At 35.2% G+C, this 15118-nt stretch overlaps 1 protein-coding gene across 13 annotated transcripts in view; it reads left to right on the top strand.

Moving 5' to 3' along the window:
- Window positions 1-8519, top strand: part of LOC106070031 (kelch-like protein 5) — an 84989-nt gene extending 76470 nt beyond the window's left edge. For all 13 annotated transcript variants that reach the window (XM_056039443.1, XM_056039448.1, XM_056039445.1 and 10 more), the window contains 3 exons: window positions 783-995; window positions 1448-1619; window positions 1813-8519. In XM_056039443.1, coding sequence (XP_055895418.1) covers window positions 783-995; window positions 1448-1619; window positions 1813-1872 — 445 coding nt within the window. In that variant the 3' untranslated portion in view covers window positions 1873-8519. The remainder of the gene's footprint in view (window positions 1-782; window positions 996-1447; window positions 1620-1812) is intronic.
- Window positions 8520-15118: the final 6599 nt, after the last annotated feature.

The raw sequence follows: 15118 nt of genomic DNA on the forward strand, positions 1-15118 counted from the left end.
GAGATTGGCCAATATGAACAGCATGTATGCTCTCCTGACACAAAGAAGATTACGCTGGCTCGGACATGTCACCCGCATGCCAGATGGTAGAATCCCGAAAGATATCTTATATGCTGAGCTTGTGGAAGGAATCAGACCCAAGGGCCGCCCAAGACTAACATATAGAGATGTCTGCAAGCGAGACATGAGAGCCACAGGCATCAGTGAAAGTATGTGGGAAAACATAGCCAAAGACCGGAGTGCATGGAGACAGACTGTGCGTGCTGAGACAACCCTTGCTGAGAACAAAAGAATTGAAGCGGCCTTAATCAAGAGGGAAAAAAAGAAAGCTGCCCTGTCCGCTAGCCCTAAATCAGAGGCATACACATGTACAAATTGTGGCAAAGTCTGCCGTTCTAGAATTGGCTTGATTAGCCACACCAGATTCTGCCCCGTCTCAAGATTAAGCCAAAACCAGTGACTCATTTGGGCGCATCCATTGCCTTTCGAGACAAAAGGAGCCATATTATTATTATTAATAATTGTGGTGAAATAGTTATTATTTGTTTATGTTTCTGTAATGTTGTGAGAATGTGTTCACAACATTGTTTAGTGTGTTACTGTCTAGGCCTCTTGTCAGTTCATGTGTCATTCTAGTTTAATAAAGCCTTATTTTAGGTTACTCTTTAGTGTTCCTTTATTTCTTATTACAGTAATATTGAAATAATTGAAAAATTAGTTTTTAGAGTGCTGTAGTCATTTTGTTTACATTCAAAAGTTGGAGAAAAAAACATGATCCACAGATTGTATGCAGTGGGTGGTCGTGATGGTAGTTCATGTCTCAAGAGTGTGGAGTGTTTCGATCCTCACACCAACAAGTGGACACACTGTCAGCCAATGTCTAAGAGAAGGGGTGGAGTAGGTGCAGCCAACTGTAATGGATTTCTCTATGCAGTGGGAGGCTATGAGGCACCTGCTACTAATCCTGCCTGCAGTAGATTTGACTGTGCTGAAAGGTTTGACTATTAGTTTTATTTATCTGTATTTCATTCAATTCATAAAAACCTTACCTATTTAAAGGCTAGCTTATTTATTCTTCATAACTAATTTCATGCTGTTTAGTGTATCTAGTTTCTAAAATGTTTTTCTTTTAAGCTGTTCAGTGTAAAACAGCAACAATATCAATTTCAGTTGATCTAGACAAAGAACATTTCAAAGAAATTATGTTGCCTAAATTTAGATTCTTTTTTTTTAATGATTTAATTAGTTTTTTGTTCAAAGCAATTGATTCTATGTATTGAATGAATCCTTCAATGAAGTATGTGCCATATTAAATACATTCTTTGCCAGTTCAGTAGAAACCTAGGTATCAATTTCAAACTTTTTGAAATGTTAGGAAATAGAATCTATTTATAGAACTAAATATATTTAGTAATATCAAAGTGTTTTTAATCCTTTCGTGCTACAGATATGATCCCAAAACTGACCAGTGGACAGTAATAGCAACCATGAGCAGTGCCAGAGACTCTGTTGGACTTTGTCCATTGGGGGATAGGTTGTTTGCTGTGGGTGGCTATGATGGCATGCAATACCTCAATGATGTGGAATGCTATGATGCTGTATCCAATGAATGGACAAAGGTAAACAGAGTTCAGGGGTTTTATTTTGTTGTTGTCAAGCTGAGAAGAAATTTCATTTGACTGAAACATTAGAAATGAGCTGCAATGGCTATGGTACTCAGCTATTAGGCTATAAGAAAACAGGTCTTACATAAAATATTAATTGTATCTCACACATTTGGATCAAATTAGAGTTACCATTCTTTGTTTTCAGGTTTCTCCTCTCTGCACTGGTAGAGCAGGTGCCTGTGTAGTTCATGTTCCAAACAGCTGACTAGGAAAGAACTGCAGCACTAGTGCTCATGCTCTGGCATTGCTCAAGAAATGGCCTTCTGGACTTTTTGCTCTAAGCCAAACTCGCCCTCATCTTCCAGTGTGGAAGTAGTAGAATATAAGATATATTAGCAGTATATGAATTAAAACTGCTTTGAATCATTTCAAGTTTTAATTACTTTGTATGGTTGAACAAAAATATTTCAATGTGTTAATTCTACTGTAAAAGACTTCAGACAAGAAAGGTTTAAAATTCTGTTTCTTTGTGTACATGTTGGCATTTCAGTTTCCTAGTTTCCAACATTTAGTCTTGTGCATTCATTTCTTTAAAACTATCATCTTTTGTTAGCTATCTTGCATTCATATAGAAGATTCATTTCAAACATTGTCCTTAGTTCATGTCTATTTCTCCTTTGAAGTATTTCACTTGAAAACAATATACTGAATTCATTAATGACTTTCAAAGCTTAAAAAAAAAAAAAAAAGTTCAGACCTTGTGGTCTATAGGGCAGATGATGTAAAGGTCATGTTTCTTTGGCCTTCGGCTAATGTGGCCAGCCAACGACCAACCGCCTTTACTTTTCCCCAACTAATGTCAGGTAACGTACCCATTAGAGCTGAGTGGACTCAGGGGCGTCCAAAGATCCTGAAATTCAAAATCCCAGTCTTCAGCAGAAACTAAATTGTTTTTATTTTGATGTCTCAGAAATAAAACAAAGAGAAAATGTTAAGTTCTGAAAAGTCCTAAGTAAACTTTATTATGTATGAAAAAAAATAGACATTTGTATATCTTATTAGTTTCTTGTGTAAAAGAGAAAATATTTCATTTACTTGTTTTACAGGCATATGTCAAAATATTCACAGATAAAATGTAAACATTCCATTTTTTGTATTCACTATGGACACAAATTCACTTCAAAAATATCATTCAATAATTTTAATTGTAACTAATTTTGTTATAGTTCATTGAAAAGGCTTTTTTTTTTAAACTTTAAGAAAATATTTTTTCTTAAATTGACTAGAGTTTATAGTCTTACAATGAAACATGTATTTTACCATGAAATCTTAATATCATTTTAATGCATCGCAAATTGTATAATTAAATGTTATAAGTCAATATTTTATTTACATTGAAACATCATATGCTAATAAAGGTCTTCCATCAGCCATCTCAAGATCATTATAGCAACCAAACAAAATCTTGTACTATATTTCTTGAATTTCAATGCTCTCATTCTTTTAGAATCAACTTTCTTTGATGTGCCTTAAAGCAACGCTTGTTTGAATTATTCTTGGTCAGAGGTTAGCACTGTTCTCAGTCCAATAGTTACAGATTGTCTTTTATTTCTGAACTGACAAATGATTGTTGGAAATGTGTATAAGAGCACCAGTATCAACACTAAATACGTTTATTAAGTTAGGAGCACCACTACAAAATAGATACTTTTTTTAATTTAACTAACAATGTTATACACCATAATGTAATTACATATAAAACTTGTCTTCTTGGGTTGAATTTGTTACTGTTAAACCTTCTTACACAGGTATTTAGAGGTCCCAATTATTTCATTAATTGTTTTTCTTTCTTTATAAGTTTTGTAAACATGGCACACATTCTGAGAATATTTATCAATAAGTCATGATCTAATAGCACAAATATGATTTCCAATCATAAATTTTTTATTAATTTCTAGATAGACATTTTGTATGTTGGTAACAAATAGATATACTTATAGTCCTACATAGACTTATTTCATTTACCAAATGAAAACCTTTATTTTATAATACAGACTATATGTTGTATTAACAAGTCAATTGTTTTATTGTAAGATCAGATGATTGCGTCAGTGTGGATGCTTTATGATAGAGTGTAAAAGAATCTATCTGTAAACATGGACTTACTAAGTCAAAACATAATTTAAGGAACCAGTTTTGTTATGTTAAAATATTTCCAATTGAAACCTTTGAATTGAATTACTACATCATCTTCCAATGAAAACATCAAGAAAAAAGTTGAGTATGTAACATCAATACAAAGATTGGTAGGAAAATGTCTTTGTAAGAGTTTTCCAGCTTTTGTAAATTAGTTGCTGCAAGGTATATTCTATACCATTAGACGATGTCTGTGATGGTCTCAAAATGTTTTCCTTTAAGCTTGAAAGATTGCCTTTAGAATATGGTCATGTCCTTAAAGAATAGCTGCACCACCTACAACAATAACTCAACATTGAATTGAAAACAAAATCTGAGTAAATCACTTTGAAAATACTACTCGTGTAAGCTAGATGTGTATGCTATGGACATGGCAGGCAGCTATGTATTGAAAATCTAAGGCATTTTTCGCCTCTAGAGACGATCTTTTCCTTTTTTAACTTCTTGTGTGACCAAAGAGGCAAATCCTTAATACACAGCTGCAGTCACAGGTCAGAAATCTGTACTCACCTGGCACCGTTGCACATTCACCCTTCTTTCTACTACTGTTGTGTATGGCATCAGCAATTCGGGACCCTTCCTTTATGCTTGCTCTCCATGTGGATCTATCCAGTGCCACTTTTTCGCAACTGTTAGTGTAGATTTTGATTAGCTTCATGTCGCATTTGCATACATCCGTATACCTTAAAAGTGGATGACCAGTGGCTCTCCTGATTTTCTTAGATCACCATACAGAATGTCTTGTGGGAGTCGACATTGTGGCATTCTATGAATGTGACCAAGCCAGCCAAGGCATCTGCTTCTGATAACAGTGCAGATGTCCTGGCACCCTGCCCTTCACAGCACTTCCTCATTGGTTATTTTATCTTGCCACCTTATTTTAAAGATCAGCCTTAGGCATCAGAGGCTTTTATTCCTGCCCTGAGTAGGTTGACCATTTCACTTCCTTAGAGCAGAATGCTCATCACACAGGTCCAGTAGACTAAGGCAGTCACTTTGATTTCATTTAGTTGTCAACATGGTAAATAGAATTACGTTTTGTATTTTTATTAATTCAAGTCAATTGTAACATTTTCCTCTTATTGTATGCAAGAAGTGAATTTATGATTTTATTCTATGCATTTATGGACCTTTATTTATAGCCCAATTTCTGTTGTTTATTTATTTATTTGTGTGTGTGTGCATAGATCTCTTCAAATGAATTTGCTTTTAAATTTGAAATGTTGACTTCAATTGTTTTATAGAAATGTTATATTTTTCTATCTTCTATTATTTACTGTTTAATGTGTTATTCCATACCATTGGTTTAAAATATCTGCATATTTCCTTTGTATTTATATACAGTCTCAATTTGTTTGATCTGTGTATTTTGATAAAACTCTTACAAAAGCCCTCTGTTTAAACAAAAAAATTTGTTCTCATTTGTCTACTTTGACTAAACTAGACTATGATCATTCAACTGATTTTTCTAATATACTACCAAACAAATAACATTAAAGAATGAGTTTCAGCCTTCACTCCAATGACTGAAACCTAACCTTGCTCATACATGCAGACATACCTTTCAAGCTTGAATAGGGCTAATAAGAAAAAGAGGATATTTCTTGGAACTAGAAGTCAAGTAAAAATGTTTGTTATACAAATTAGCCAAACCTCCCACAGAATGACTGGGGATGGCAGCAGGCAGGGTTTGAACCTGGGACTATTGAGGCCATCCAGGTTGGTAGAGTTAAAAAGTGTGTCATATTACAGAACAATGAATAACTACTATGTTCTATGTCTGGAACTGTACCCAATATTAGGCCTGCCCACTATAGACTGGGAGAGAGCTGAGTAACTCATACTAGAAGAATGCAGAAAGTTGGACTTGGTAACCAGGAGAGAGTAGTGGACTCAGAAGTGCATGAAAGAAGGGTAGACTCTTAGCAGTCCTAGCCTTCAGAAGCCCTTGAAAGAAGCATGGACTCTTGGAAGCCCTAGTCTTCACCTGGTTTGTAACTCTCTGTTGTGCCCAATCAACAATTATGTTATTTTTTAATTTCATAGCTAACTAATTTTTGTTCTGTTTACAATCTCTAAGTTAGGCCTATGTCTCAAAACTGCTTGTGCCTTACTGTCTCCACACTTGTACAATTCTTTATTCATTGTGTATTTGGTTATTTTTTAAATGTATTTTGTCTGAGTTGTAACTAAACCTAAAGATTAATTAGAAATATCTATTATTATTTGACTATTTCTAATTCACAAACTCTTTTATGTGTTGCTATTGCAACATGGATATTACTTTGAATATATGCTTATATTTTTGTTATGTTTCAGATTGGTGTCGTCATGTTGTTGTTGTTTTCTCAATACCCCAAAAGATCTAATGGAAATACTTTCAAACCTCCTTCTATGGAGCTTAACAAAAATGGCTTTTTTAGTCACTTATCTATTGCCATTGAATTCTGCCTCGTACAAAGCCACTTTCACTTCATAGCAACTTCCAAAACATACTTTGAATTAGGGTCAAGCAAATTTGAAAACAATCTTGCCTCATATTAGCAAAACAGAATCAAAATCTAAACTAATTATAAAATTATTTTCTTGACGCATTTTAAGACTTGTTTAGCTATGTGAGCTGCTGTGTTGTTTAGACTGTGTTCAACTAAGCAATAATAGTTTCTAATTCCAGCTGTGCATGGGGTTCTTTTTGTACATGTATCTAGATGTTGAAGTAGCATGTTTATTACTTTATTCAACAGTTTAATATGCAGTGATTCCTTCACCCCATTTCAATACACAAAAATCATTATTTGTGCAAGGAAAAACAATGTCCAATTTACATACGAATGTCCTTTTATAAGAAAAAAAAATTAGTCCGCAATAAACTTATGTTAAAGGGTTACAATTTTAATATAAATATGTAGACAAGTGATATAGCATCGTTTGGTAAAAATATGTAGGCCAGTGATATTGCACATATCGAAACAAGCCGACAAAATTATTATTATCACTCGGTCTCTATTGCATTGAACCAGCTTATCAATTACTCGGCCGCTATTGCATTGAACCAGCTTATCAATTACTCGGCCGCTATTGCATTGAACCAGCTTATCAATTACTCGGCCGCTATTGCATTGAACCAGCTTATCAATTACTCGGCCGCTATTGCATTGAACCAGCTTATCAATTACTCGGCCGCTATAGCATTGAACCAGCTTATCAATTACTCGGCCGCTATTGTATTGAACCAGCTTATCAATTACTCGGCCGCTATTGTATTGAACCAGCTTATCAATTTTTATCAATTCTTCTAAAACATTGTTTACGCCTAAATAAAAGCAAGAAATAATAATAACCTTAATGTAGTCATGCATTTTGAATGTTTTCATTAAGTTCAAAGATATGAAAAATTCAATCGCCAGAGGAGGAACTAAAGTGAAATCCAATACACCTGAAATGTATGAATTTATTCTGCAGTTAACTCTTGATAGTCCAAAGGTTAGCTGTACTTGAAAGAATTGAACTCTTGGTAGTCCAAAGGTTAGCTGTACTTGAAAGAATTGAACTCTTGGTAGTCCAAAGGTTAGCTGTACTTGAAAGAATTGAACTCTTGATAGGCCAAAGGTTAGCTGTACTTGAAAGAATTGAACTCTTGGTAGTCCAAAGGTTAGCTGTACTGGAAAGAATTGAACTCTTGGTAGGCCAAAGGTTAGCTGTACTTGAAAGAATTGAACTCTTGGTAGGCCAAAGGTTAGCTGTACTTGAAAGAATTGAACTCTTGATAGGCCAAAGGTTAGCTGTACTTGAAAGAATTGAACGGTGTAGGTCAAGAAGTTCTATTGATGAAGTAAAAAGAGATTCTCTTAGCCTTAGATGGGTATAAAATAAACTACAGACGAAAAAGAAATAGGTATTGATCTTTAAAAAAACACAAAACTAGATTTCAGCTTTCTTTGACCGGTACTGTACTAACTTACAATTGAAGGACACACCTGTAGACATTCAGGTGCTCATGAATTACATGAGTTTAGGTCGGGGGCGCCGCGTTGAATTATTGAGTTTGTCGGATTATGAAGAGGCAAACTATCAAGAATTCACTGCATGTGTAAATACATCCCTTTAGATCAATCAACAAATTAAGCTCTTGATTTTGTGTCAGCTCATTTGTTTCTGTTGGTTCAAAGCTGAACAATTAAAAAATTGTATTTTGATGTCATTTCTTATACACATTAATATTATAATTATGTAAATAAAATCGTCAGCTTAATCGTAAACTGTCTTATTACCTATTTAGGATTGCAATTGAATACACATGTTTAATTCCAGGGTGTGTAGGCCTACCTAAATAAAGTAGGTCACCATGCAGGTCTGTACACTTGTTAGCAAAGGTTTGTGTGCACAAATAAAAACAAATAATAGAAAAGTCAATAACATTTCTGTCTGTGTACTTCATCTAAGATGTGATTACAGACTGCTTATGTTGACACTATGGCCCAATAGTTTGAGAGAAAAGATGGGTTAGTGTTCTAAGCATTTCGTAGAGCGATTTGATTTCATGTTCATTTATACTATAGTTATGATATTGTACATTTTATTACGCCTTAGTCAAATTAATTCGTGTGTTTGTGTCATTGTTTAATTAATGTCATTTTATGTAAGGGGTGGCAATACATGTGAAGACATGAAAGTCATGAAGATCAATAAATTAACATTTGTTTCTACATTTTTTAAGCAGGTTTCATTTTACTTTGTTTAAATCACGTATTATTATGGAGTTGGGTTTATATAAAGACAAAAACTGCGCTGTATCACAAATTGCAATCTCTACAATTCAGAATAATACAACGCGTGACCCTCTATACCGAGGTCATTAGATCTAGAACAAACTATGGCTATGAGTTAGTAGAAATGTGCCGAGGAATGAAAATGATGTAAATGTAGCGATGACGTAGCTAGTTCAGTGCTACATTGGGATAGTACGAGATGCAAAGGAGCTATTCAACTCAGTGAACATACTCAATCACCTTCGAAACACACACACACCCCATAACAATTTTGTAAAAGCATGGGCGTAGCTGGGGGGGGTTGATTGATTTTTAGCGGCCCCCGAAAGGAAAAAGTCGCAATTAGTTTTATGTCATCTGTCTGTCCGTCCGTCCCGTTTAGATCTCGTAAACTAGAAAAGATAGTGAAAATCCGACACCATAATATTTTAGACCATTCAAAGTTCTGAGGCAACGGCTACTTTTTTTTTCTTTTCTGAAAGTGAAAATTGTAATTTTTTAAATCAACTATGCAAGCAGTTATTTCATAAAAATACACCATTTTTACAACTATCCACTATTAATAGTTACAAACACGGGATGCTATTAGTAAGGGAGATGACTATTTACCATATTTTTAACACATTTAAGAAACGGTTTTAGATTTTTTGTCCAAAAAAAAATAAATTATTTTACATTTTTATTGCCAAGTTAAAAAAAGTTCTGTCATATTAACGACATGGCCTAAATTGTGCCGATGTGCCAAAAAAACTCAAAACTGTCATATTAACTACTATGTTTATAAAAAAAAAAATTATTTGTTTTTTATTGAAAAAATCTATTTGGTATGCATATAAGTAGAAAATCATTTAAAACAACAATTAGTAAGTAGTCTACCGGTAATCTCGTGAACTCCAGCGTGGCATAATAACCACAGAATATGTAACTAAATGACCCTTGACAAAACAATTCGATCATTTACATCAGTGATTCCCAAAGTGGTCTATATAGACCCCCAGGGGTCTACGAAGACTTCCAAGGGGTCTACGAACGTAGAAAAATTAATTGGGGGTCTATGAGATGTCCACGGGGGTCTACGATTATAGATTTCAATCAAGCAGGATATGACTTTAATTTTTTCATCCCATTAATGTAATTATTTCATACACTAATATATTATTTGTACCTTAGTTAATCCTTTAAATATTTATCCTGCTATTCAAATGAAAAGTTATTGTATTTAATTCCAAAACGTATTTAAAGAGCTAAATGTAGTCTACATGTAACTAATGTTTAACAAAAAGAAATGTAGACTGTACAGCGTTCATTATTTAAAATTGGGATTCATTCCTTCCTTGTCAAACAAGAGGTTGCCTAAGTGCCTTTTTTATGATTATATGAAACTAATTATGCTGGAGGATCATCTGAGTTGATACCACCCTGACAAATAAGAGAAAGATTTGAAAAACTTTCGAACACTCAAATATAAAGAATACACCCTCAAAATCTCTCTTCGACATCATATAAAGAAGATGATGGTTTGTGAGATTCTTACAATATCTATTTACTTATAGCAAAATACGGAAAACAATATAGATAAAACATTGATTTTATCAGCCATTGTAGTTTCAAAAACTGTTTTACACAAACCTACATCTGATATTATTAAAAGAATTTTTAAAGCAACAATACAGTTCAAAGGCACATCGGTGACATGAGTTATAAAATTAAAAGCTTCTTATAATTCTTTGCAAATGACATATATACAGTTTGGTATCAGTGGTGTCACAGGCTCTGACAGGGTGTAGCGCTGTGTGCTGCAAACTGCTGTGTGCTGCATACTGCCTAATGGTCGCCGGCTCTTAATTAATTTTCCTCAGAGTTGACCCACGAAAGCCATGTTTGGGTATAGTTGCAATGCACCAGAGTTTTGAATTCAGGTGGGTAGCAAGCCAGGGATAATCAGCCCTTCCTGTTCAAAGCTTACTGGTTTAGAAGCCAGCCACTCGCCTTCGCCCCTTCTCCCTTAGTGACAACAGTTCCGTGTGCTCAATATTTGTACCACTCTGAAAGATCAAGAAATACACGAGAAACTGCTCTTTGCGAAAACTTTTACAATGATACTTAAGGCAAATTAATTAATTAATATTTAATGTTTGAAGGAGTACTTCATAGAACAATAAGTTCCCATATGAAACATAATATTTGTAGCAACGGATGATAAACCTGGAAAAAAAAACATTTCCAGTGTGTTTGGTGATTCCAGGAATACATATTAATTGTTATTTTAATTGGTTTAAATTTGAAATTTATCAATAAAAAAGATCTTTATAACTTTATTCACTCTTTTTTCACATTTCAACTCACTAAAGTTAGAAATTAGTTTTTTAAAAAAGATGAATTGGCAAAATGCAATACAAGTTAAGTAGGGGGTCTAACAAACACCAAAAAACATGGCAAGGGGTCTACGAGACAAAAAAGTTGGGGAACCACTGATTTAGATACTCATTATAATACATCAGTTAGGCCAGGTTCACATCGATTTTCACTAGCACCTATCCCTTGGTCTGCTGGACCGTTAGGTCTATCTACCTTCTTTCTTCTTCTTCTATCAACCTTCTTTCTCCATTCTTCTCTGTCATTTGCCTTTGATAGAATTTCATTCTGATATTCTTTCTGAAAATATTGAAACCTGCCTTTTTACCTGCCTGGGTGGACCACTTCGGGGCTGATTTTGAGTTTGCGTTTCCACACAAACTGTCTTAGTAACCTTGTTCGCTTTAATTGTGTTTTTAAAAGTGAGATTTTAATATTAAACCATCAATTACCCCAGCGCAGCCAATGAGGGTTTTGAGGTAAAAAAAAATAAAATAAAACTTCTATAAAACAAAGTAAGGGTTAAGTTCCCCTTTCAGATCTTGTGGTTAATAGGGCAGATGATGTAAAGGTCATCTGTTTCTCCGTGACCTACGGTTAACGAGGGTGTCATGTGGCCAGCACAACGACCAACCGCCTTAACTTTTCCCCAACTAATGTCAGGTACCCGAAATTAAAAATCCGTCTTCTGGTTCAGAAAGTAATAAGTGCAGGGAATAACAGATTTGGTAGATACCTGAGAATATCATTTTCTTTTGTTTAAATTAGTGCTTTGCTGTGGCCTGGTTCCGCTGGGGTAGCTCACATCGCTCCTGGCTGGGGCGGGATGTCTACTGTCTTTCCACTAATTCCAAAAAAAAATGAGTCGGTATTTAAAAAAGATTAATTACGTACACAACACACGCACACACACACACATATAAAGCGGGTGGGAGATTTAAAAATTCCCCCAAAAAAACCAGCACCACTACCCCTGAAAAAATATTGGCTACGCCAATGGGTACAAGTAATATCGCAATGAAATAACAACGGACCTAGATCCTTAATAACAAGAACCAGAGTGTATTCAAAATTGACTCAAAAATGTGAGTGATGCGTCCATACAATGGGCATTCGAAGCCATCAATCTTCAGGCAAGACAAATAAATGTAAGTCAGAAAAGAATCATTTGGCGGTTTTTCACACGAAAACAAGCAGAACAGCTTATTATCAATAGTCTACCAATTGACATGGAAACAATATGAGTGAACATTTATTGTTATTTAAGATACTTCTGCTCCAACGTGAAATCTTTAAAGAAATTGGCGGATTAGTCGATGTAGAATAGAGCAGAATTTTGAGCTATGGAAAGACAAGGAAGTTCTCACTGATGACTGCGGTTTAGATACTACTGTATGTTAATAATATTTCTTGTCTCAAGAGATGTACTCGATCATAATCAAAAGCTTCTTGCTGATTGTGGCTGCATTGCGGCAATATGGCATGTAACAGTTCTGATTATTGGGGGACGTCATTTCAGTGCTCTCCAGGCATCTTTTGCTATAGGAAAAATTGTTCCAGAAATACACGGAAAAAAGCATGAAAATGTTCCTATACTATGATGGCTGCCTGGCCGTGCGGTTTGCGCCCTGGACTATTGTTTGGATTTATCGATGGTCCCGGGTTCAAACCCTGCCCGCTCCCATCCTCCGTCGTTTGCGGGAAGTTTGGACTAGGAAGTAAACTGTAGAATATTTGTGTTACACAAATAACAAACTAGTGTTTAAGAGGGAAGACATATTAGGAACTCCATTTATTACGTAAACACAAGCGGTGTTGCACTGACGCGCTAGAGTGCAAATGTACATATAATACTATTATGTTACATCTCTCTTCTTTAATTCAGAAAATCTATCTATCAAAATAACTAACAAACTAATCAACTAAAAAATCAAATCACTCAATCACAAATCAAGTCTCTTGGGTTTGTTAACTATTCTGTCAGAGCGTGTTACGTAAGGTTCATGTGGTCTAGAGGTGTAGAAGAAGCAGTGTGTAGTGGTGGCTCAAAATCTAGTGTAGTTTGTAATCTTGGACTCTCTAGATCTAGTGGTTCTGGTTGTTCTGAGATGTCATCTGGAAAGTCATAATTATTGTCAAATCTGTTTGCTTTCTCAGAAGACTTTCTGATGTGTTTTCTGTTTCTTCTGTAGACCTTATTTCCACTTTTGACATTATATGATCTAGGCTTAGAAGGTTTGGAAACTACTGTTCCTGGTTTCCATTTAGAATTAAGTTGCATTCTGACTGCCGTTCCGTCTTGTAGTGGATTATGACTTTTAACTCCTTTCCTCTTATCATAATAATGTTTCTGAGACTGTTTCTCGGAGTCAAAGTGTTTCTTGAGATCTGATGTCTTGGTAGGTATTAGCGGTTCTGACACATTTTGATTCTGATGTTCAGCACACCTGCTACAATCCCTAACTGTTACTTCAATGTCTGCATTCATGCCTGGCCAATACATGACTTCTCTGGCTCTCTGCTTACACTTGACTATTCCTAAGTGAGACTTGTGAATCAGATTTAGCAAGTATTTACGTCAGCTCGGTGGCATGACTATTCTCAGACCTTTGTATATAATACCATCCGAAGTTGATAACTGGTCTCTTGAATCCCAATATGGCCTGACTTCAATTGGAGTCTCGCTTCTTGTATCTGGCCAACCAATCATAATTACTTCCCGAAGCATTGAAAGTTCTTTGCAAGTACAGTCTTGAATTTCACTGTATTTCGAATCACTTACAGAGATCATATGCACTGAATCATCTGTAAATTCACATGTCTGTGTATTTGGTAGATGTGCACGAAAAAGTGTATCGGAGATAAACATTTCCTTGCCTTTTCTGTAACAGACTTTCAGATCATACCACTGTAGTCATATTAGCATTTCTGTATTCTCGTTGGTGCTGACAATAGAGGTTTCTTGAAGAATTGCTCCAGAGGTTTGTGATCGTTATAAACTGTTATTTCCTTACCAAATATGTAGCAGTGAAATTTGTTTGTACAATACACAATTGAAAGCATTTCCTTCTCAATTTGAGCATATCTTGTTTCTGCATCCGTGAGAGCTCTTGATGCGTATGCAATTATACGACCTGGCTGGAGTAATACTGCTCCCAGTCCATCTTTACTTGCATCACATTCTATCTCTACGTTCTTATTCACATCATAATATGTTAAAACTGGAGGGTTTGTACAAAGATGTTTCAATTCTTCAAAACTCTTGTTTTTGTGATTCCATTTAAATTCTATATCATCTTTTAGACGCTTTCGTATTGGAGCATCTGCTTGACTTAGATTAGGAATAAATTTTGATAGGTACTGAATTAAACCTAGAAATCTTCTGATTCCATCTTTGTCTTGAGGAGCTGGCATGTCAATAATTGCCTTTATCTTTGCTGGATCTGGTTCTAAACCTTTCTCTGACAAGATATGGCCCATATAAGGTACTCTATTTTGCCTTATCTTTCACTTGTCATAGTTCAGCTTTAGATTGTACTCCGTTGCTCTTTGCATGACTTGTTTCAAAATGTGATCATGATGTTCAACATCTCTACCAGCAATTAGAATGTCGTCTATGATGACATATGCTCCTTCAATACCTTGAAGCCTTTCATCCATAACTCTTTGGTAAATTTCTGGCGCTGATTTGATTCCAAAAGGTAATCGTAACCATCTATATCTTCCCAGAGATGTGTTGAAAGTTGTGAGAAAAGAAGATTCTCTTTCAAGCTTTATTTGCATAAACCCTGACTTGGCATCGAGAACTGAGAATATCTTCGAATCTGGAATATTAGTGATCACATCTTCAATAGTTTTCATCGGGTGATGTTCCCGTCTGATTGCTTTATTGAGATCTTTTGGATCAATACATATTCTCACTTTGTCATTCCTGAACGAAACAACCATGGAGCTAACCCATTCAGTAGGTTCATGTACTGGAGTAATAAATCCATCAGCTTGCATTTCTTTAAGTTTGTCTTCAACTTTATTACGTAGCGATGCTGCTAAGCGATGTGGTGGATGGATAAATCCTTTAGCATTTTCCTGTAACTGAATCTTGTATTCTCCTGGCAGTGTTCCAGTTGTTTTCAGCATTTCAGGAAATTCTCTTTGTAACTCGTCTTCTGCCTTGCATTCTATGCTGTCTAT

The sequence above is a fragment of the Biomphalaria glabrata genome, chromosome 8, assembly GCF_947242115.1.
Source record: "Biomphalaria glabrata chromosome 8, xgBioGlab47.1, whole genome shotgun sequence".
Classification (NCBI taxonomy): Eukaryota; Metazoa; Mollusca; class Gastropoda; family Planorbidae; genus Biomphalaria; species Biomphalaria glabrata.